Below are 21,351 nucleotides of genomic sequence, written 5' to 3' on the forward strand. Positions count from 1 at the left end.
ATAAAAGAGGACATCTAAAAATCTCAAGAGATTTGAAATCACTTAATCGCACGGATGTTGTATTCATAAAGTCCAAAAGAGAACGTCTCATTTTACACAGCATTCTTTTAGACTCGTTTTAGGGGACTTCAAATCTCAAAACCTTTCTGTGGCACTTCCGATTGTGTTTCGAAAAACATATACATATGAAACTAAACCGATTATTGTTATGGTCAGACAATAGTGACCATTTTTGCCAACATAGTCAAACAAATTTGGGGGTCAATACGTAATTTTTTCTATTAAATCAACTTTTGTAAGATCCAAAAACCTATAAAAATAATAACTTTAACCCTAATGAGTGCAGCAAATAAAGAAATAAAAGTTATAAATAGAAGGGTATTTGTATTTCACTGGATTCACTGTTTAAAGAATGCACTGTTTTTAATTTATGTAAGAACCCAGATCTATTCGTTGGATTAAAAAGATTACCCAAAGGCTAGGATACATTTTTGTTTTAAAAAAAACATTAGATTTCCGGGAATAAATATTTTAAAATTATATCTAACTATTTTTTTGATTCAACCAGCACTGACTGTCAATGGGCTCGTGTGCTTGAGTGTGGGTGCGAGCCATTGGTGACTATTGGTGCTCCTCCTGATCCAACTCCCCTGATCCACCGCCTCACCCACCCCCTCCATGAAACACCCCTTCCCAAATCCAGCCGCCTCCATATGCGCCCCATGTTGTGCAACTCTGCCTGGAGCCGTCATCTGTAATTCACCTTGGCAAGCATATGAGCACATGCGATGCAGCCAGCATCCAATCACCCCCCACCCAGCCACGCCCACCGCCCCCAGCGAACAGCTGTCAATGGTTGTTTACAGAGCAACAGAGACAGATGTCGCACGGAAATCGGGATGGACGGCAGAAGAGTTCAATGAACCCGCCAACTTAAAACAAGCATTATCTTAATATACAATTATATTTTGTCAATCTAAAAAAATCGTTGGATGTAATTCGGATTCAGGCGAATTGATTTAATTTACAATTAAAATACACCCACATTTGTTCTATTTGTCTAGGATGATAGTTACGGATGTACGTGTGTGATTAACGAAATTGAATTCGTTTCGTAAATGCAGCACTACAAATGACTGATTATTGCGAAATTATACTGATAGCATTCGGATGATAGATGATTGATCGTAATTCAGGGTCTTTGAGCCTTTTGTTATCGGATGGTGATCCCCATGTGGAAATCGTCAGTGTTTGGTGTTTAGTGGAAATGCTTCGAGTTTTTGAATCAGTTGCGTGGCTTTAATTGCCGCCTAGCGACGTTTGATGCGCTCGATGTACTTGGTTTTATTCAGGGCCCGACTGCCCGCATTGGGGTCCATCATGCGGTTCCAGTCGGTCTGACCCACCACGAAACCGATGGCGCGCATCTTCTCCTGCGACCGCTTCTCCTCGATGTCTGCCCATCGAACCTGGAACGGATTAAATGGGCTTTAGCATACGATTTTAATCAGAAAAAATGCCTTTCAGAAACGTTTCTTGGGTCAAAAACAACGCTAGGTGCTATGATCTCGATTACACTAACTCTCCTAATATCTAACTACAATCAAAAAGCTATATATAAACTAACTACTCTTTAATATGCATTATTAATTTAGTGATAGATTATTCGTTTTTCAAATACACAAAAAATGTGTGGTATTCAAAGCCCAAAAGTACTGACCTATATAATAAGGTGAAATAAATAAATCCATAAAGTGTTGACTTATTGTTTGTCACGAAGTTTAGGTTAGATCATAAAAGTTTAAGAGATCATTAAAACTACAGTTTAAAGTAGTTAAGAAAAATTATTACACAACTATCTAAAATTTAAATTAGCAGCAAATCAATATATTACCTATATCTAAACTGGCATGCTAAATACAACAATTTGATATGGTACAATAGAGATAGCAATATAGCTTGCCGTCTTTTTCTCCTTCACGTAAAAAATATTTTGTGAATGCTTTACTTAATATTTTAATAGCGTTATTTGAAACCCTATTAAAACCCCAATATCTGGACATTATCTTTTATTTATACTCACTCGCTTTTTGCCATCGGCCGAGGTTCTCGGTGGTTCCCAATCCTCCAGCTGGAGATAGTCGGCCATGCTAGCCGTCCTGCGGTTTTGCATCAGGCGCTTGGTGCCATCCAAGCGAGCTGGAAAAGAGGATTCAGTCAGTCGTTGGCTTAAATTAAGGCCAAATGAATAGGGACTCACCCAGATTGTCCTCAGTGTTGTCACATTCCCATTTGCTTTTCAGAAAGCCGCACTGCACGTGGAGGACACGAAACGCACAATTAGGAGCCGGATAAATTAAAATGCAATGGGAAAATTTCAAGGAAAATTTAAAAAATTTAAAACCGACACTAAGCCCACAGCACATACACAGCTACCAATTCTCTGTTTCTACGTTTCTACTGACTGACTGGATTTATCCAGGACAAATAAATTTAATTTAATAACAAATAACTGGTGTTAAGTAGCAAAGATTTATAAAGACAATTCGGCACTATTTAATTATTTTACTGTTTCCACTTCAACACAAAATATAAATCGAACAAAATGATGGGATTAGAATTATGACAAGGCATTACTAGCATAATCCTATTAATGAATGTAAGTGTTAAATTATATATGACTATCATAGGGAACGCATTCATTTAAGAACAAACAAATTTAAGAAAAAATCCCATATTCGAGTCTATTCTAATCAGTAATTAAATGGTAAACCATTTCCTCCGCACATATGTCTCAAAATGAATCCACTGATGAATCGACTGATATTCAATTACGGGTAACACTTACATCGTTGGAAGCGTCGGCGCTATTGCTGTCGTCCGTCACCTCGACAGCCGCATCCTCGGACACCGCTGGTCCTCCCGCAGTTGCCCCATCCTCGGCGCAGGCATTATCGTCCTGAAAGTGAAACGAAGCCGCCATAAATCAACAAAACGTTCGCTTTGACCAGCTTGCAGAGTTGCCTTTACTAAGAGCTTAAACGTATGTTCGTAATTTGTTCTTAGGCTAAGTCTAGAATGGCACATTGCATGTCATAAATTGGGTATATATATATATATATATATATACTGGTATATATAGGGAATTGAATTCAGTGAAGAGCTTAGTCTAGGATTGATTCGCTATCGTTTTGAATTTTCCTTTTTTTTTAAGAACTTGGCCCGGCCAGGTCATAATTTAAGATATTTTCGTGCTCATCGATCATAAAATCGCTTACAAACTAAACATGACTAGAGATTTTCGGTTTGGAGGCAGCGTTTCCACTGACATAGCCCAAAAGCCCCACGTGCTCTTGATCCGCGGCGAGCATGGCAGTAGCCATTGCTTTTGCGTCGCACCACCGTCTTAGTGCATAGTTACCGTAGCCATGTCCTCAACATCTTCCATCTCGACGACGTTTTCGAGGAGCGAACCCACATCCAGTTTGATGTACTGCAGCGGCGTATTACACCAGTTGTCCAGCACCACGCGAATCTCGCCCTCGGTGCGCTGGTGGGAGTTTCTACCAAGACACGTCTCCAGATCGCAGTGCAGATCCACTATGTAGGGCTATAATAAATACAAGATATAAATGAATAATATCTTTAATCTTAATATAGATTTTTAGACAGCGAACCCACCACGAAATTTGAATCTTTGGCGTGGCAATAAAATTCATTCAGCGTGCGCAGTGAGTTGTTGTTGCAGTCAACGATTATGAAATCGTACAGATTGTCGGTAAGCGTTTTTTTGAACGATTTGATTAAATACTGCATGTAGGTCTCCTCCATGCTGTCATCATACTCATATAGTATCTCTTTCTTGGGTATCTGCAAAAATTAATGAAAGAATCATAGCTAAAATTATACTATTTGATTTTAGGTACTCTTAGATAAAGTCTCTTTATCATTTTTAGTTTTGATTACTTCATTTATCAGCGGTTCATAGATATTTGGCCAGATCATATCAGACTATGCTTTTTACTTGGTTAAACATGGCAGACAAATTAACAGACATAATAGTATAAAAAACCAAAATTCATGGAAATTGATATATTGATCATGTTCAATTATTTAATTTAATGGAAAGCATTTTAATACTGTGGTACTCTCACCTTCTTGCCCGTTATGGGACACTTCTCCACATAATCGTTCTCGATGATGAAATAGTCATCGATGCTGAGGATTCGCGGATTGGCACCACCCATCTCCAGCTCCTTTTCCTTAATAAGGCGCGACACATGTGATTTGCCGCAACCAGGAGGTCCTCGCAAAATAATGCAGATGCGCTTGGGACGGGTCAAGCGACCCGGATTCAGAAGCACATCGTCCACGGAGATGGTATTGCGATTCTCGTTAGTCGGCACGCTCATCTCCAAATGGGGGGCGGTGACCACATTGGGAATCTTCTCATTGGCATTGGCTGCCGAGGGGAAAAGTGACATTGTTGGTGGTGGTGGAGCCGATCTTTCTACCTCGCCGCCTAGCTGACGACGCTGCGAGTTGGCGGAAACAAATTGGGACTGGTTTTGATTGAACTGCTGCTGGAAATTTCCCTGATTCCATCGGCTCATCGACGGCGGCGGTGGGAGCTCGTCGTCATCGTCATCGCAATCCAGGGGAGTTAGATTGCTAATGATAAATTAAAAGAATAATCAGTTTATTGATTTTTCAAAGGCTTGAGGGTGGTTTGAAATCGATGCAGCGATGGCTCTGGGGCACATTCTGCAAGGCTACCGCTGAATCGTTTACAACAAACCATTACATTAATATAAGTTCTTTGACTTACTCTTCACCATCGGAAATATCCTCGAGATCATTGGGTTCATTTGCTAGCTCCTCATCGCACTGGTCCTGGAAATCTTCCTGGGTCTGCTGTTGCTGCTGCTGGGATGATTGTGAACAGGATTAAAGACCAATGCCGATGCTCTCTCTTGGCTGACCACTCACCTCATCCTGCCCTGGATTTAATGACTTGGTTTCTTCAACCACAATCAAATTGAGCTGTTTGTTTTGATGGAACAGCATTCGCTCCTCCTGATGTTGCTGTTTGTTCTTTCTTTTATTTTTTCTCTTGCTGTTGGGAGCCCTTGGTCCCCCAGGTCCTCCAAATCCTCCTGCTCCTGCTGCCATTCCTTGGTTTGGGCCACCTGCCATTCCTTGATTCTGACCTCCTCCCATTCCCATTCCTCCTTGCATTCCCATGCGATTCGGTCCCGAGCACGAGGCGTGGCCATATTCGAAGGTCTTCACGGGTCTGAATTCCGGCATTCTGTCAGAGGGCGACGGACCGGAAGGCCCATCGCTGGGGTTTCCATCGGCCGACTTGTGGCCATAATCGATCACCTTGGCGGCTGACGGGTTATTGGAATAGTCAAACACCTTTATCGGTCGATAGATGGGCTCATTGCTGTTGCTTTGGAATGGTTTCTGTTGCTGCAGTTGCTCCGGCCTTTAAGTTTTGTTTTTTTTTGTTGATGGAAGGTGGTGGGTGGAACACACCATTGGCGATTTTAGTAAACATTGTTTCGTTACGTTTGTTGGTTTCGTTATTCAGGAATTTTTTAGCAGTTGTTTTTGTTTTATTTATATTTGATTTTAGATTTCAATTTTTTTTTAGGTTTTCAATGTTTAAAAACCAAAAGAAAAACACTTGAACTTTTACTTGGGTTGAAATATACTAAAATAGTTTTTTTTTTGGATAAAGGGAGGGGCGTGGCAGGGTACTGAGGGCAGGTGCACAATTTACATGTCACTCAGCCCACAAATTTCAGACGAGCATAAATAGATACGTATATATTTGGCCCTAAACTTAGACTAGGCAAACTGCATTGCTTATAAATAGCTTCCCAAGGGAAGGCCTAAATATGTTTTGAAAAAATTCAACCGCATAAACCTGCCTAAAGCTTATTGTATAGCTTTATTAAATCGGAAGATTTGGGCTTAACCAGAAAGTTTCATAAGTAAACGGGCAAAATATTAAAGTATTCGGATACTTTGGTTACTAAATTAACCGTGCATTTCGGTAGAAACAATATAAAATGAATACATTAATTTGTTTTACATTTGCAACGGACCACAATGATTTAATTATTCAAATAACACATACAAATAGGTACATATTATAATAGGTTAATATTATAATATTAATAATATTATAATAAATATTGCTTATCAAACTTCAAATAAATTAATAATTCTACTAGAGTTAGCTATTTTAAATTAAACCAGCAATATCGGACAAATACCTAAGTAGTTGTTTAGACTTATCGGACATATGTTGACCTATTTAGAAATTCTAGTTTTCTTTAATCTATCTAGATTACCACAGTTAAGAAATGCACGGTTTTATTTACCTAAAGCTAAAATGCTTTGAATCGGCAATATAGAAGCGGATGGAACCAGAATCAAACGGATTTTAATTTTATATATATCAAAACATCATCAAGTGCATTTCTTAAGTTATGAAAGACCCCATAGGGTGGTTAAACAAAAACCAATAGTAGTATATCAGTACCAAATGTTAAAACTTTGTCTGATTGTTTACTATTTTATCATAGACCTTGACACAAAATCCCTTAGATGTACTATTATAAAGCATTATTAAATATATGTATAACCCAACCAGAATCTTGTTTAGCGATCGGAAACATTTATGTTAGAATCTGGAACAACTGAAATGTAAAATACAGACGGACAGATTACCAAAATCGGATCGTTCTACTGGGTTTCATTATTTGTTTTTCCCCAAATAACATTACTTTTGTTTTATCTTCCTTTATTGATATCGATTCCATAGTATATATTTAACATATACGACTTATATAACTTCGCGCTATAAAAGAATTACATTTTCCACTATGCAAAAATTAGGGCCGATCTCATGTTAAGATTCACAAATCAAGGCCTGAAAAAGAAATGTAGGCAAACCTCTATTGTTCAAATTTTCTTCGCCAACTGACACATTTTACCTAGAACATAGGCGCTAGTTAAGAGTTTTAGGCAGATGCATGATTATAAAATAACATTGAGAAACCGGCCCTTAATGTTTGCTTTCAGTTTAATAGATTGGAACTCAAAAAAATTATTCAACCGGCGATATTAAAACTACTGAAAATTAAGAGTAACATAGGGAATCCAGAACACGTTCTTTTTCGAGTGTTGTTACAGAGTCAAATAAGAAAAAAAATAATATAAAATTTCGGGCAGCAAAATTATTTTCAGTACATATTGTTTTTCATAATCGTTTTCTGTGGTTGTGTCAGATGTGTGTAACCTTAAATTCTAATTATAGGTCTTTGTCTGGCGCCTGGACTCTTCGATCTGTTTAGAGATATATATCATTTTTGGGGGGATATGATCTGCCCTTTCGATAGCCGCCCCTAATAATCTGGCACCTAATCGGATCCCGGGTTTGAGAGTTCAGAGCTCAGCTCCTGCGCTGCTGCTGTTGTTGCTGGAGGTTTTTACCGCCCTTTTTTCTTGCTGCACAGACAATGGATCAGACACAGATCGATGGGTATTATATGGGCATATTATATGTATCGGGGGCATCGCCAACATACATCAATACCAGCGGTAACATATTCGTTTTTATGATGGTTTTTTTTGTAACATTATTTGGTAATATGGTTTTTTCAGTATTTATCAGTATTGCATAGAAGTAGAAGAGAAGAAGAGAAAACGGGGTTGGAATCGAAATTCCAGCATTAACGATAACTAGAAAAAGGCCTGCGCAATTTAACTACATAAAATTGGATGATATCAATACAGATAGAGAAAGATAAAAGGGACAAAGTGTGGGAAAGGGGGATGAGCGAATTAACTTTTAAGATTTATTTAAAAAACAAGAAGTACATCACTTCTGAATTTCAATCGGTTAAAACGGAATCTTTCGGATATTATATACAATAACAGCTGAAGAACTGATTATTCATCTTAGAAAAACATATAAAATATTTTGGTTATTTTGTTTAAAAACGTTAAATTAAGTTTCCGAACCCCCTATTAGGAAATCTCGGACAAAAATATATTTAAACCATACTCATATTGTGTTTTCCTTATCATGTGGGTGGTTGAATATTTAAACAATAATAACATTAACTATAAATGCAAGTAGCAGCTATACCTTACCTAAAAATATATTTTTAAAAATTAGGTAAGGAACCTAATATTTAAAATAACTTGTAATCATGCATCCCTCATTTAATTTCCCCTCAAGAACATAATTTATATCTATATGTGCAGATAATACGATCCACACAAATCAAAGCGAGTGCTAAACCAGGGGAAATCTTGAAAAGATAATGAACTTATATCTTTTTCAGACAATCAGACAATTAATTTTGGATTTCAAAAGAGTATCAAGGGGGAAAGTGCCTTCCCCCTTCCCCCATTTTTGTCAAGACATAACGTTCAGTGTATAATTTATACGTTTTGAAAAAGAGTTAATCAAGTGAACAAACTTAGAAACGAATTGGGACACATACCCGTCATTCCAGTTCTTCCGATTGTTGTTCGGTCCTCCTGGATTTCCGAAGCTGTTGCGGTTCGGGAAGTTCCTGGGACCTCGTGGTGGCGGTGCGCCAAGATCACCTTCGTCAAATCCGGGTCCCGGTGGTCCACCTTGCCGGCGGAAAGGATTATCACTGTTCGGTCCACCGCCGCCACCGTTGAATCCCCGCGGGCTGGGTCCGTTTCCTGGTCCAAAGTTGGGCCCATTTCCTGGTCCGAAGTTGGGTCCGTTTCCTGGTCCGAAGTTGGGCCCGTTTCCTGGTCCGAAATTGGGTCCGTTCCCTGGTCCGAAGTTGGGCCCGTTCCCTGGTCCGAAGTTGGGTCCGTTCCCTGGTCCGAAGTTGGGCCCTGGTCCCGGGCCGCCGAACGGCGGACCACCGAAATCGTCGCGTCGAGGACCGAAGGGACCACCGGGTCCGCGAGGCCCGAAGTTACGAGGACCCGGTCCAAAATTCGGCCCAAAGTTGGGTCCGAAGTTGGGGCCATTGTGTCTGAAGTTCGGCCCGGGGCCAAAGTGCGGTCCATTGGGTCCGAAATGCGGCCCTGGACCCGGGCCAAAGTTGGGCCCAAAGTTTGGCCCTCGTGGTCCTGGTCCGTTGGGTCCGAAGTTCCTGCCCGGCGGACCGAAGCCGGGGCCATTGCCATCGAAGTCCATGAAGTTGCTGCCAGGCACTTGATTCTGTCCAAAGTTGGGACCGGGACCAGGTCGTGAGTTGGGACGAGGACCAGAGCCTGGACCCGCACCTGGACCCTCACCCGGACCACCTGGTGGTCCGCTGTTTTCAGCCTGCTCACTGCCACTGGGACTCATCGATTCTTGGGAATCCTGCGACTTGCTATCGTTGCCGCCATTCTTCTTGCGCTGCCACTCGGCAAAGGACAGCGGACGTCCATCCGCTCCCGTCTCCTGATCCGGCTGCTGCTCCGGATCCTGCTGCTGCTGACGATCGCGCTGCTCGCGCTCCTGGACATTGGCCACCGCCTGGGTGAGATTGTTGAAGAAGTTCGGGTCCTTGAGTACGTTGCTCAGGGATTCGTTGCTCTTGTTGGCGGCTGGTGCGCCTGTCTGGTTTCCGGAGACGGAGGCATCTGCTACTGTTTGGTCTGAAGCCTTGTCTTCCACATCGAAGACCGAGGACGGATTCTTTCCATCGCCATCGGCCACCAAGTCCAGCCCCGGGATGCCATCGCTCTTCTTGAAAATGCTGCCCATGGGCGTGTCCACCGCGGGCGATTCATCGTCCTCGTCGTCGTCGTCGTCCAGGGAAATGGTGAGTATGTGCTCCTCCTCTTTGACCTGCTTAGCGGGCGTGGAAACACCAGCACCACTTGGTTGCCGGCGCTTGCCAAGATTGGTAGAAATCGGAGGGGGTTGCGATGGCGGACCCACTGGCGGAGCAGGCACCACTGTTGGTGGCAGTCCCACTGGCGGAACTGAAACATCGGGCGGTGGTAGGGAAGTCGGATGAACGGGACCAATCGGAGGAGCTACCGGGGGAGCTGGAGTTATTGACGTCTTGGCAACAGGCGGACCTACTGGCTTAGCTTGCTCCTGGACTGGCTTGTCCAATGTCTCCTGGATGGTTTGCTGGGCGGTTTGGTATTGGTTCTGCATTCCCTGTGGTGGACCTTTGTTGCCTCTAAAACCGGGACCCCCGGTGCCTTCGAAAGAGCGACTTTCATTCGCGAAAGGACCAGGATGCCCCAGTTGTCTGTTGCCCGGTCCGAAATTGGGTCCAGGTCCCTGTCCCTGGTCAGCAAAATTGCCTGGACCTCCGAATGTTTCAGATCCACGATCTTCCTTTGGCTCCTTATCCTCGGGCTTGGATGCTCCGGCTCCTTCCTTCGCTGCATCCGTGGCCGATCCTCCCGAGCCACTCATCTGCTGCTGACGACGCCGGCGCATCTGTTCCCTTCTCTCGGCAATGCGACGCCGCTGCTTCTCGAATTCCTCCTCGTAGCGGCGATACTCATCGCGATCCGGATGATTGGCATTGGCCCGCTTCCAGTCCTCGAACTGTTGCTCCCACTGGTCAAACAATCGATCGAAGCTGGCCTCATCCAGGTCAGGAGCCTGCTGTTGGTTGCGGTTCTGCTGAGATTGGTTTTGAGATTGCTGCTGCTGCGGCTGGTTGAAGTTGTTGCGCTGGTTGAAATTGCCACGATTCTGGTTGTAATTACCTGGACCAGAATCGTTTCCTCCTCCACCGCCGCCTCCTCCTCCCCTCTCATCCGAGAATCCCTGATTTTGGTTGCGATTGTTATCCCAGCGATTGCTCTGGCGGCGACTGTTGTTATTGAAGTTATTGCCAAAGTTATCCGGACCGGGACCTCCTCCTCGGCCACCGAAGCTATCCGGACCTCCGCCTCTGCCTTGGTTGCCTCCACCTCCTCCTCCACTGCCGCCAAAGTTGCCTCCTCCTCCTCCGCCACCTTGATCCTGGTTATTAAAACTATTGCCATAGTTGCCCTGAAAGTTTCCCGTTCGCTGGCCAAAGGTGTTACTATTGCCAGACGACTGATCTTGGCCAAAATCAGACTGTGAGTTCTTGGTGAATGGGCCTTCATCTCCTCCTCTTTCGTCTGGCGGCCCCCAGCTCTTTCGATTGCTTTGAAAGTTGTTCTGCTTGTTGTTATTCCTCATCGGCGGTCCCTCCGTATCGGAATTGTTGTTCTGCCAGCGATTCTGGCGGGGATTCTGTTGCTGGTTGTTACTGTTTTGGTGCTGCTGCTGATTATCGTGTTGCGGGTCATTTATGTTCGGCGGTGGTCCGCTCATCCAGCGGTTCTGGTTCTGATTCTGCTGTTGATTGGAATTCTGATCGCTGGGCGGTGGTCCGCTCATCCAGCGATTCTGATTCTGTTGCTGATCTCCGCCAGATTGTGTCTGATTTGGTGGGCCTTCCCAGCGGCGATTGTTGTCGTTCGTGCTGTTGACCGGTGGCGGCCCACTCCAGCGGTTGTTCATTTCATTCTGCGGCGGTGGACCATCCCAGCATCCTGGTTGTGGCCCGGAGCTATCAGGCGGCGGACCACTGGTATCCCAGGGCGGGCGATTGCTATTGCCACCGCCTCGTTGGTTGTTATTTCCCCACTGGTTGTCCATGGTGTTTTGCTGCTGCTGTGGCTGCTGCGGTGGTGGTCTCTGCAGTGAAGGCGGCGGCTGGTGGAGATTGGGAAAGCCCTGGTTGTCAGGCCCGCTATTATTGTAGCTCATTTGGCCGCCAAATCTGTTGGGCGGCGGCTGCTGCTGCTGCATTGGTGGCGGTCCCGACCACATGCCTTGGTTGTCATTGCTTTGAATCTTATTGGGAATCTGATTCTGCTGATTGTAGCCGGATTTTTGAGGTGGCGGCGGCGGCGGCTGGTTGTACATCTGCGGCTGGGCCATGATCTTCCCTGGCAGCGGCGGCGCGCCCACTGGGGTGGGATTTGGCGTGGTCGATGGTGCCGGTGAGACCGCAAGGCCCTGGTAATAGCTGTGGGCGACGGGATAGGCCTGTGGACCGGGCACTGCAACGACCACAGGAACGGGAGCTGGCGAAACAACGGCTGCCACGGGTGCAGGGACTCCTTGGACTGCGGGAGTTGTGGCCACGGCGGCGGCGGCGGCCATTTCACGCTTGTACTAAAAGGTGAAGCAGAGGGTTAATACAGGGGCATTGACAAAGGAATCACTAGAACCTACCTGCTCGCCGTACTGGGCATGCCATTTGGCGTACTCCGCCTGGTAGGTCTGCCACTGGTGCCAGTGGTGCTGCAGGGCGTACTGCTGCTCCGGGGTCATGGCCGCATATTGGGCGGCCGTATACTGTTCATAGGGGTTGCCCGCCCCTGTCGCCTGTCCGCTGCTATAGGGGTTGAAGGCTGCAGTGGCGACGGCGGTGGAGGAGGTGGTAATTGTGGCTGCGACTGTGGGCTGCGCAGCTACAACTCCTGCAATTGCCGGCGGTACGGATGTGGGTGCTCCCGAGGACCCGTCCGAGGGGGCGGTGGGGAGGTGCGTCGGGCAGTGGCGGCGGCACCGACGGCTGTGGTGGGGGGGCCGCCGCTACGGCGGCCGCCTGCCAATGGTTCCACATTGCTTTTGACTCGCTTTTCCTGTTTTTGCCCGGTTTCAGTGGTGCACTGGCGATTCCTAGGCACCGCTGGTCTGCCTTTTCACTGACTCCGGCCGAATTTTTCCGGTTTTTCGTGCGCCTTTTACGAAAACTGCTCGCAATCTGGACGAAATACGAATGAAAACTTCGCCATTTTTGGCTTGAAAACTAGAGATGACACTGCGGCTGACAGAATGCTGTGTGACCACAGCAGTGCCGATTAAATTACCAACAATCGTAGATATACTAGAATATTCCATTGTCTGCTCTCAACATACAGAACAATTACAATGTAAGCTGGCCGTGGCTTCGTTATTAGCGGTAAAAATTTGTATATCAAATGGACAATATTTTTCTTTAAACAAATGTGTTGCCAAATCTATTCCGTGTACCATCGAAATAATAAAATACTCAAAATTTGTTCATCAAAATTTAAGTTAAATGTATTGTATTTCCATAGGAACCGTAAAATGAACATAATTCAATTAACTAATTTCCAAAACTTGTAAACCATTGACCTTAAGATTAATTTACGAATATACTTCACATTATTAGCTATGTAAAACTTAAGCAGTTTTTAAAGTTTATAATCCCAAAATTCATGTTTCTCTGGTAAGGTTCACATCAACCAAAAAGTTTACGTGCCTACAAATTTCTATGTGAATATTAAATAATGTATCACAAAATTTTTAAAGCTTCTCAGTATGTAAAACAAATAACTCTAATTAAAATGCAAGTCTGACAAACTTTAAACTTTTTGAAAAATATGCTTTTAGCAGGACTGGTATATTTACCATCTCCAATAATATATTGAAACGGACTGGTCACACTTATCCCGACACGTGCTGAATTGTTTTATTTTTTTGACGTGCTTTGTTTTCCATGTAAAAATTACACCGGAAAATGGCAGAAACGAGCGGAAAGATCAAATTCCTAGTGGCGGACACCACCGCCTTTATAAACGCCGTGCCCCTGAACGTGAGTTTCTCTTGATCTCCAAGTAAACCCTTCTAAATCCAGAACCAATCCCCTACAGGAATATGCGGAGCAGGTGCTCACCGTACCGGATGTGATCTCCGAGGTGCGCCATAGGCGCCAGATCCGTCGCCTCTGCGTCCTGCCATTCGACCTCCAGGTGCGCGAACCTCGTCCCGAGAGCATCAGACACTGCGTGGAGTTCGCCAAGAGAACGGGAGACTATGCGAGTCTCTCGGGGATCGATTTGAAGGTCATCTCGCTCACCTACGAACTGGAGGCGGACACCGTGGGCACCGACCATTTGCGCACGGAGCCCGTGATGGCCCAGACCATCGCCTCCAAAGAAAAACCGGAGGAAATGCAGGATCCCAACAACAAGAGGCTGGTGGGCTGGTACATGCCCGAAGGGGAGGAGGAAGAAGAGGTCTCCGAGGAGGAAGAGGATTCCCAGGGGGCGGAGGATGGCCCAGAGGAGGAGCAGGATCAGCAGGAAGAGGAGGAACTCCAAGACCAACTCATAGACAATGTAAAGGCAGCCATTGAAGCTCAGTTAGCTGGAAAGGAACCCCTCCCCAGCCAGCCCACCCAACCGGAGGAGGACGAGCCCAGTCAGGAGGAACTGGACAAGCTGTTCGAGCAGCTCAAGTGCGCACCCAGCGCCGAGGAAGAGCAGGAGCTCTCGGAACTACTGGTTTCCCAGCCGGCAGAAGTCGAAACCGAGGAAACAGAGCCGCAGGAACCAACCCAAAGCCAAAACCTCGAAGAAGAAGTGGGCGACGATGGCTGGATCACGCACTCCAACATCAAGAAGGCCAAGAAAGCTCTCGAGGGCAAGGTGGAGACCGATGAAGTGCCGCCCGTGGCCTGCATGACCACCGATTACGCCCTGCAGAATGTCCTGAAGCAGCTAAATCTCCACCTGGCCGCCCTGAATGGCAGGATCATCAAGCAACTGCGCACCTATATTCTGCGTTGCTATGCCTGCTACAGGACTACCAGCATCATGACCAAGGTCTTCTGTCCCAACTGTGGCAACAAGACCTTGAAACGGGTGGCTGTTAGTCTGGACGAGAACGGACGCCAGGTGATACACATCAATACGCGCAGGCCGCTGACCAACAAGTACAAGAACCAGAGCCTGCCGCGATTCCAGGGCGGCAAGCACTCGAGGAACCCCATCCTGTTCGAGGATCAACCGATGCCCAGGCAGATGCCTTCGCGGGTGGCCAAGACCAAGACGAACGCCCTGGATCAGGACTACACCGCCGGATTCTCGCCCTTCGTGCTGCGCGACGTGGACTCGAAGTCAGCCATGCTGCGCTCCAAGGGAAATCTCAAGGAGTGGGCCAGGAACAACAACTTCGAGGAGGATCGTCGGCGCAAGAACTACAATCGCTTGTACAAATAGATATCCAGGAAATATTAAGCTGGCAAAGTGTTTTGTTATGTATATATGTACATCTAATAACATTTTGCTAACTTCCTAATCGTAGACTTTATATAATATGTAATATATAAAATAAAACAGAGGGAGAACCCAAACCTTTAGATAAAATATGTGAAAACCATATAACTAAAATGTCATTTATAATAATTTACAAGGATAACAGAGCTTATAATATGAAAACTTTATAAAACCTTACCCAGAGAAGCTTTTAAAATATTTATAAACTTTTTTTTCTTTGAAATAAATAATTGTTTAAGTAATGACTTCACTTTTCTTGGATTGCATTGCAAAGATTTAAATACATTTACATTAAAAAGTAGAACAAATATTTGTAACATTCATTATTTTGCCAAAAACCGAAACTGTTTTCACCGTCGACAATTTATTTCCACCCTTACACAGTCACTTTTTTGACCGAAATGCGAAAGAAGCCTTAATTTAAGATTCCATTATTTATTTGGCAATCGTATAAATGTATAAATCACAGCTTGACGCACAGTTCGTTGCCCGGATAGACGGGAAGATTCAGTCCGTATTTGCGCTGCAGTGCGGGCGGTACGAATCTGCCGCCCAAAAAGTGATGTTCGCCACGGAAGTGGCGGGCACAAAGCTTCGGAGCAGTCAACGAGATGAGCAGGGCCGGTTCCAGGTCGCACTCAGTCACTTTTCCCTTCTCCACGTCCCAACCGCTGGGTATATCCACACTGCAACCCAGATAAATATCATTAGCATTGGATAAGGGGACATATATATAGGTCAGCTTTATAAGATTCCGGTAGTATGCTTGTAATGCTTATCAAGAACTTTCCTTACAAATGCCTTGATGCTCAATTTATGCCTTCTATTGACTCTTTCCACTGGGAAACCCACCGCTTTTTAAAATGGATTTATACGGAATTTAAATGTGTACCGAAATATCGTGGTCTCAAATTCACATAACTGAATAGTAATTGGCCAAATTGATAGTAGATTAAATTCGAATTTGATATGATTTCCAAGGAAAGACAACCTCTGTTTACATTATTCATTATTACAAGTAAATTTAAAAGTAAAGCGGGTTTACGATTTTGTATAAAAAGTAAGTAAGAATCTCATTTTGATGATATAGGACAGGGATATAAATTCATCTGTTTAGGATTGTAATAAATACGAAATAATCGGAACGTGAACTAACATTCATTTTTCTTATGGTATGGTATAACTTCCATAAAGCTAAGTCATCATATATGTGATTAAATTATTCTCTAAATATTTCTAGAATGTATATAAAGTATTATGAATATGAAAATAAAGATTATAATGCAGACAAAATGAATTATAATACATCTATGTGGGAAACGATTTAATCAATGGCATAAAACTGATAAGGCGAACCCCAATCTTTAGATAGACATTGAACCCAAAGTCACCTGGCAATTGGGAGTTTGGTCTGCTGCAGCAGCTCCACGACGGCGGCGAAGTCCGCTCGAACCGGTGGCTTGAAGCTGAATCCAAAGAGGGCGTCCACGATGAGATCGTAGTTGCAGGATGCACTCTCCACCGAAGGACACTCCGTTAAGCTGAGGATCTCCATCAGTCGGCACTGGTGGCTGAGGTTCTCGAACAGCGGTTTGGGTGTGGGTTTCGGATAGTAAATGGTGGGTGTGTAGCCCATCAGGGAAAGGTGTCTGGCGGCCACCAGCCCGTCTCCTCCATTATTTCCGGGACCACAGCAAACCAGAATCCGGGGATGCTTTTCTGCCGGAAAGCATTTGGCCACCGCGTGGGCACAGCTCAATCCCGCCAGTTCCATCAGCTGGTCCACGCTGAACTTGTACTCCGTGAAGAGTTCCTGGTCCACGGCGATGGCCTCCTGTTGATTTAGGTACTTCAGATCCTTTAAATCCATTGTTTTACCGGTGTAAAATCTCTTGTTTTCCAGAGGTGCCCTGAGTTTTTGGGTGTTGTGTGGTACTACGAGTGGGTGGAAAATTCGGGAAATGGTCCTCAAGGACGCTCCAAATTGCCGGTAAACCAGGCTCATAGATTGCAGCTTTAATTTATCTGTATTTCCTTTAGGAAATAATTTTGTTGACTCAAAAACAAACTTTGAAGTTTTCAAACAGCTGACCGTGGAGTTGCCAGATCCTGTGAAAATGGTTCTCCCTCTCTGTCAGTAATGCCAAATGTAAATACTAAAAAGGAACTACATCCTGCTGTTTAATACCTAAAACTTTAAATGACTTAATTAAAGATATTTAACAAATAAACATTATTTTAAAACTTTGTCTTAAGTTAACAGGAGTTATACAATTTTATATACAAGAAGTTGAAGTAAATCAACCAATAACTTAACATCGAATTGCTCTTTTATTAATTCTGCTGTACAGTCTCTTATATCATGTATAAAAAGTTCTTATGAAAACCCTAATTCTAAATATTTACTTTATGTTTAATAATGAAGATATTATTTTTTATTGGGGTAAGCATATAAATATATTAGACCAAATATACTTGAAAAAAATATCTACTTACGAATCTAGCCGAACTAAAAAATAGCTAGATTTTCTTTTAAATACCAGCTTATCATAGACAGCAACCACGATCTGATCAAATTAGGTATATTTAGTGGGTGTTATTTAGTATATTCTCGTGCGCCGCCGGTATCTTTGAACCTACACAGAGCGGTCACACTTCAGTATCTTGTTTTGTGATCGTTGATCGTGGCGGTTGATTCGTTGTTTTCGCTCCGTTTTCGTTGTTATTTTGTCGGTTTTTATCGTTATCCGTTGGTTTCTTTTAGCGGAGTTTGTTTTCAGTGGTTTTCGATCTGTTTTGTTTGTTTTTTTCTGTGAGTTGCACGCACGCGCAGGCAGCAAAAACAAATAAAAGGTTGCTTGTTGCAACGTTTTAGTCGTCGACGTCGACGCAGCGCAGGCGCAGCAGAACAACGGTAAATGTCTTCAAGTTTGTGCAAGTTGCGCGCGTTTGCAGGTGTTTGTTTTAGTTTCGTCCGCCTATCGCCCCGTCTCCCTCTCACTAATTAACTCATTTCAAACAACAAACAAACACCAACAAAAAATATAACAAATCTTTAAAAGAAAACAGAACCAAAAAATATAAAAAACAAAAAATAGTGATTTAAATATTGTAATTAGACAAATAATTGAATTTTCCACAAGCAAATAAAACCCACATATCCCAAAACAAATTTTAACAAGCAAACATGCCAGAAACAACAAACAATTAAATTTCGCAATGAATCAAACAATCAAAACACAACATTTTGTCCAGCTTAAAATTAAAAACAAAATTTAAATTTAAATTTTCTTAACTAACAAACGTGATTTATAATATTATTTTTGTTTTAACAAACAAAAGTTGTTTAAACCGTTATTTGTGATTGTACAAACATTTTGAAATACATTTCGTTTGTACCAAAAGGAAAAGGAAATAGACAAATGTAATTTTAAAAAACGGTTTCCATTAAAAAATATAATACTAATACAAAGAAAATATTTTCTACATTAACTTCAATAAATAACATGAGCTGACAAAATCAAACAAGTTATTAAACAACAAGGCCACAACAAATAATCGCATGTATTGTGAAATTGTGAAGAAAAATCCCCTCATCATATTTTTGTTAATCATTTTTTTTTGTTAATTCTGAGTGTTTTTGGTTTTTTATTTCAAGAATCAAATGGAATTGGTGTTCGCTTCAGCAAGCAATTAATTGGAATTACATTCAACTGGAAGTGAGGTAAGTTTTTTTTCGTGTTTTATTATGTTGCGACACGTTCGCTGAGAACTTTCACTGGTTTTACATGCTGAAAAAAACGGAATACATTTGCGGATGGGGGGAAATATCAACCAACATTTTGGTTACGTTGGGACAATTACATACTTGGGTGGCGTTTTTTTTTGTTTTCGATTGCATTTCGTTTATTTTCGATTTGGTTCGGTATTGAGTTTCTTTTTCCCCGTTTTGGTTTGCGCAGTGTTGAAATTTCCGGATTATTATTTCTATGTGGTTACCTGTCACCCGCATGTTTTAAAACTCCCTTTTCACCCTCACACTGCAAGAAATAAGGGTCCATTATTCTTTAAAACAGTTTGCATTTGAGAACTGTAAAAACAGTTTTATTTAAAAATATGAACACAAGAAAATGGTATATACAATCTTTAAATCATTCATGACTAAAAACATTTAATTGTCCAATATTAAAGTTTATTAAAGTAATTTAAACATTTAACATTTCTTACAAATGTTTCTCAATATTTCTCCCAATATTCATTTTGGTTCAGAGCGACTACTTGTTAATAATTTCAATTCACAATTTGTAGGGCAACATTTTAATTGCATTTTTCGTGGCAGACATACTTTTTTTGTTTCAAAATTATGGAAATAGCTCATAAATGCCTGGGAATTTCCATGCATTTCTTTCCCATTTCCTCCCCTCTCCGTTCGCTGATGCAAATTTTTCGGGTCGTTGCAGCAGGTTTTTCCCCGCGTTTCCTTCCTTCCTCAAAAGCGAACAGGTAAGAACAAGGGGAGGAGATGAGGGCGAAGGTGAGAGGTGAAATAAGGGACACCAGGTAAACGCGATCGCAGAGAAGCAGGGAAAAGCAGCAGCTGCTCAACTACCTTTGCCTTTTGTTTGGCTCGCTTTTTCCCTCCAATGCTTCTTCTTGACGGCTTCCTGCCAATGAACACAGTGGGTAGAAACGCGGGAATTCGCTGCACAATTTTTGGCTAGATTGTGTTTAATCCAAAAACCCACAATTGGATGATAGAAAACCAAGTATTTAAGCTATCAAATCTTGAAACAAAAACATTTCATAAAAAGTTGTTGTGTTTTGAAAACCATTTTGGTAGCTTGAATACTGGGCTTAAATTGAGAAATATTATTTATATTAATTCATGTTCTTTCTTTTTTGTAATATCTAAAATCTAACACTTATTTTTTGTTTTTTCCAAATTTCTGTTAAATTTGGTACAAAACTTTTTTGTTAATTCTTAGCTTTTTCTGTATTCATTTTTGTTTGACCCACTGTTCCATTTTAGTGGTGCTGATTACCTGGTTCGCACTTCTTCTTCTTTTTCTGCCGCCGTGATTTGCTGCCCGCCGTATTGTTGTAGCTATTGTTGTTTATTTTTTCCCTTATATTTTTCCACTTCTTTCGCAGTTGGCTTTTATTGCTAAAATGTGTCTCGACAGGCGGCTTTTCTGTTTTTTTCCTTTTTATATATACCTATTTTTTTTGCATTTATTGTGTCTGTTGCTTAGTGCACTTTGTGGGGCTTCTCTTTGGCTAAAAAAAAAGAAAAAGCTGAAAAGGCAGAGAAGAAGAAGAATTAAGCTGCAGTTGGCCTTCAACTAAACTTTGACTTCAACTTTGTCGTAAGTCGAAAATGCATTTCAATGTGTTGAGTTGTCCGGTTTTTAGTTTTTTGTATTACTCTAAAGCTAATTGAAAAGCTTCTCAGGTACACTATAAAAAATAATGTACATAAAATAAAATCAAAAAATCGGGAATAGATTAAGAACCATTTAAAAATCATTTAATGTAAAATTGTATTTATTAAGAGCATTTCAATGTGATAAAACAAAATTTTTAGTATAAACCATGATATGGTTTTGAATAACTATGTATATTTTCTGTGTGTCGCATTCAGGAGCAGAGAAAGAGACGGCAACAGGCTTATCACATTCACATGAGCTGGGAAATGGAAATGAAAACTGAAAGTGGAACTGATAAGCTGAAATGGGTGACAAGTTGAATGGGTTACAAAACTAAGTTGGTCGGATGAAAGGGAAAGAAAATGGCAGAAGAAAGAGAGGGAACAAAGCTGAGGTCAAAGCTTAGTCACTCACTTGCTGACATTCTCTTTTTACCGTCTCTTTCGAGGGGAGTCATAAATATTTAGGGCTTGTCTCTGCATTTTCCTTTTCTTTTTTAATACCCTCTAATGTAGAAGGTATTTCGAATTAAGCTGGGCATAACAACTTCATAAGATAATATCATACTATTTAAAAAGTAACATAGTTTATTTAATTATTTTATAAAGACATATTTTGTGAACAAATAATTATGAGATAATTAAACTGATTAGTATTAATAAGTATCAGATAGTCGACTATGATATGCTCTGGCTTCTGCTGTTGAACCTTTGACCTTGATTGCATATCGAAGTTGTTGCCGCCGAGTGATTCAATCGTTTGTTCGACAATCGCGATCGCGGTTGGCGCCTATCAAAGTTCCTACCCCATGTAATGCCATTTGTGTGTT

General features: G+C 42.4%; 4 protein-coding genes across 5 annotated transcripts in view; 2 read left to right on the forward strand and 2 right to left on the reverse strand.

Annotated features, from left to right (window-relative positions):
• Positions 1–961: 961 nt before the first annotated feature.
• LOC108051114 lies at positions 962–12,829 on the reverse strand. The gene is given in 12 exon segments (XM_017133082.2): positions 962–1,469; positions 2,084–2,199; positions 2,261–2,312; positions 2,849–2,959; positions 3,422–3,610; positions 3,682–3,870; positions 4,155–4,671; positions 4,829–4,926; positions 4,990–5,491; positions 8,529–12,181; positions 12,242–12,551; positions 12,553–12,829. Coding segments are annotated over 12 exon segments (5,979 nt in total). The 5' UTR covers positions 12,636–12,829; the 3' UTR covers positions 962–1,310.
• Positions 12,830–13,471: 642 nt separating this feature from the next.
• On the forward strand, positions 13,472–15,338 carry LOC108051127 (RNA-binding protein NOB1). Its single transcript, XM_017133108.2, has 2 exons — positions 13,472–13,631; positions 13,690–15,338. Exons 1-2 carry the CDS (start codon positions 13,557–13,559, stop codon positions 15,037–15,039), a joined length of 1,425 nt encoding a protein of 474 aa, XP_016988597.1. The 5' UTR covers positions 13,472–13,556; the 3' UTR covers positions 15,040–15,338.
• Positions 15,339–15,515: 177 nt separating this feature from the next.
• On the reverse strand, positions 15,516–17,194 carry LOC108051128 (NAD(P)H-hydrate epimerase). Its single transcript, XM_017133109.1, has 2 exons — positions 16,488–17,194; positions 15,516–15,782 (listed from the first exon to the last, which is right to left on the reverse strand). The coding sequence occupies exons 1-2, from the start codon at positions 17,099–17,101 to the stop codon at positions 15,560–15,562; spliced, it is 837 nt and encodes a 278-aa protein (XP_016988598.1). The 5' UTR covers positions 17,102–17,194; the 3' UTR covers positions 15,516–15,559.
• A 577-nt stretch (positions 17,195–17,771) lies between these two features.
• Positions 17,772–21,351, forward strand: part of LOC108051121 — a 54,469-nt gene continuing 50,889 nt past the window's right edge. For both annotated transcript variants that reach the window (XM_017133099.2, XM_017133100.2), the window contains exons 1-2: positions 17,772–18,010; positions 18,755–18,820. The gene's annotated coding sequence lies outside the window, so the exon portion shown is untranslated. The remainder of the gene's footprint in view (positions 18,011–18,754; positions 18,821–21,351) is intronic.

Source organism: Drosophila rhopaloa, unplaced genomic scaffold (assembly GCF_018152115.1).
Source record: "Drosophila rhopaloa isolate 14029-0021.01 unplaced genomic scaffold, ASM1815211v1 contig_3, whole genome shotgun sequence".
NCBI classification, from domain to species: Eukaryota; Metazoa; Arthropoda; class Insecta; order Diptera; family Drosophilidae; genus Drosophila; species Drosophila rhopaloa.